At 50.2% G+C, this 2,500-nt stretch overlaps 1 protein-coding gene across 1 annotated transcript in view; it reads left to right on the top strand.

Annotated features, from left to right (window-relative positions):
- The window catches only part of FGF4 (fibroblast growth factor 4), a 3,138-nt gene that overhangs the window by 380 nt on the left and 258 nt on the right, over positions 1-2,500 (top strand). Inside the window, exon 2 of the mRNA XM_076343346.1 lies at positions 750-853. Coding sequence (XP_076199461.1) covers positions 750-853 — 104 coding nt within the window. The remainder of the gene's footprint in view (positions 1-749; positions 854-2,500) is intronic.

Here is a 2,500-nt window from a genome sequence, read left to right on the forward strand (position 1 = left end):
GCGGGCGCGGAGCGGCTCACCTGCCCCGGAGAGCGGTATGCGCCAAAGGGAGGGTGGGTGCATGGCAGACCTCTAACTCTCCTAAAAAGTCCGCCCGCCCACGGCACCGCGATGTTGCCCGCCCCGGCTCCCCCGAGGCCGGCGGGCGCGGGGGGTAGCGGAGCGGCGGCGGAGCTCATCGGGCGCTCCGGAGGAGCTCATCGGCGCTCCTCAGCGCCGTGCTGTCCCCTTGCCGCCGGCAGGCATCAGGTGTCGGGGTTGCCTCAACATCTGGAGGGTCCGCAGACCATGGGCCGCCCACTCTGAGCAGGGGCCGGGGAGAGCCCAGCTCTCCCCCAAACTTGAAAAGCATCTGCTGGGGACTTAACCCCGTGGCCCCATGACTCTAATATCCAACTGAAACAATAAGATCCGGAGGAGGGGGGGCGGGGGAATATAAGCTGCGTGATGACAAATGTTTCATTTGCCCCAAGCACACTCTGGCTTATTTTAACCTCGGCTACACAGGAGGATGCCTGGGGGCAAAGTAAAAATAGATACTTAGCTAAAAGAAGAGAGGTCTCAGCATGGGGCATGGGGCAGCACATGGAGTGTGAGGCTGGGGTTCTGCGGCCACCCACGGCAGTGCTGGGGCATGGAGATCCACACCACACTGGGGATGGGAGCCTCTGGGTGAGCACAGCACTGACACCACACACTCCTTCAGGGCACAGCCCTTTGTCCCCCTGATTCCTGTGTCTCCCCTGTAGGTCTGCTGGAAATCTCCCCCGTGGAAAGAGGAGTGGTGAGCATATTTGGTGTTAGAAGTGGACTCTTCGTGGCCATGAACAGCAAAGGCAAACTCTATGGATCTGTAAGTAGCCACCAGTTGTGTGCCTGGGGAGGGGACCATGGTCAGCTGGCGTGAGAGGTGTGCATGGTGCTAGAAGCTGCCCAAGCCCCATTCTTGCCCCTCCTGTGTCAGGCAACACAGAGCAGCCCTTGCTGCCTTGCCAACAGAAGGTGTGCTGCCCACGTATGCTGCTTACTGAGCTTTTGAAGTAAAACCCACTCTTTTGCATTACACTTCCTCGGTTCCCCCATAAAAACTATAGTCACCCAACCATGGCTACCCACCTTGCCTACCACATAGACCAACAGAGTAGTCATTTGTGTGGCAAGACCTCAAGCTAGCCTCAGTCCATATCTTTCTTCTATTTAAGTACAAACAGCCTTAAGCAGGTATGGCAATCGCTCACTCCATCTCTCAGAGTGCTCTTGAACTTGTCATCAGCCAGGCCCCCACAAATGATCCTTTATGATGAGATGAATCAGTGCCTGTCACATACCTTTGTTAATGCTCTCGATCGGAGAGTCTGTTCCCATGACAGTTCAGCATCCTCAAGGTTTGGTCTTACATTTATAAGAAGGCAGATCTATTAGGAGACAATACAGATCTTTTTTTACATTGAATCTTTGGAAAAGATAGAGGCATCTTATAAAATATACTTGGGGTGGACAATAACAGTGCATGTCTTTGCCCATGTTGAGCTGTCCTCCTGCTTTTGAGTTCACCTCTATATAAGTTCCTGTGATCAGCATCATTTCAAACCCATGTTCCTGGGTCTCCTTCCTTACCCATGGCCTTTCTATTTCATGTTTCTCAAGTATGCTTTGAAGAAACTTGGGCTGAGGAAGAGCCAAACTATGTCAAAGTTAACTAGGGCATTTTCACATGAATGAAGACATGAAGCATCCAGAATTATTTTCTGGGGCATCAGTCCTGTTACAGAGGATTTTGACTTATATAAAAGCCAGGCAGAATCAGTCACCGAAGTGCAAGAGCCCCCTTTGCATCATTTCTTATGAAGACTGCTGCTTTGGTGTTCTGGATAAAGTAATTCCCAGTGCAGCGTTCAGCTTGGCAGACTGAGACCTACCTTAAAAAACCCTAGGCTTTTGCCCAATAACAAGAGATGAGTTCATTTGTTACTCTCCAGATAACAACACACTTGTAAAACCTGTCCCTCTTTGTATATACTTGCAAATGAAACCTCTTCACTAGAAAGGTGCCTTTTGTCAGCTCTGTTTTCCTCATCCATTAACATAAGTGAACCCAAACCCTTCTTTCAATTTTAAAACTAAAGAACCAGAAAATATTGTCCACTCTGAGTGTCTTTAAAATACCTTTTTCTCTTCAAGCGATATGAGAAAATTTTTCTGAAGCCTCTCAGGCAATTTATTGCTAGTGGGACAACCACTGAGTAATTAGATCAGCAGGGCAGCAGAATTGGACTTGGGCCTTACCCCACTGCAGCTCTGTTAAGATGTGCCCCTCTCCCTCAAGAGTGCAGACATAGCTATGGGTGTCCTTCCCACCTTTAGGTGTACATGCCTGGCCTGGACACAACATCCTTAATGATCCTCTGACTCCTGAGTCCTGTTTGAAGCTTCGTTTGGGCGACCACTTCAAAAGATTACTAAGGGGGAGGAAGTCAGCTGCACATTTCCCCGCAGCGTA

This window comes from Aptenodytes patagonicus, chromosome 7 (assembly GCF_965638725.1).
Source record: "Aptenodytes patagonicus chromosome 7, bAptPat1.pri.cur, whole genome shotgun sequence".
Taxonomy (NCBI): Eukaryota; Metazoa; Chordata; class Aves; order Sphenisciformes; family Spheniscidae; genus Aptenodytes; species Aptenodytes patagonicus.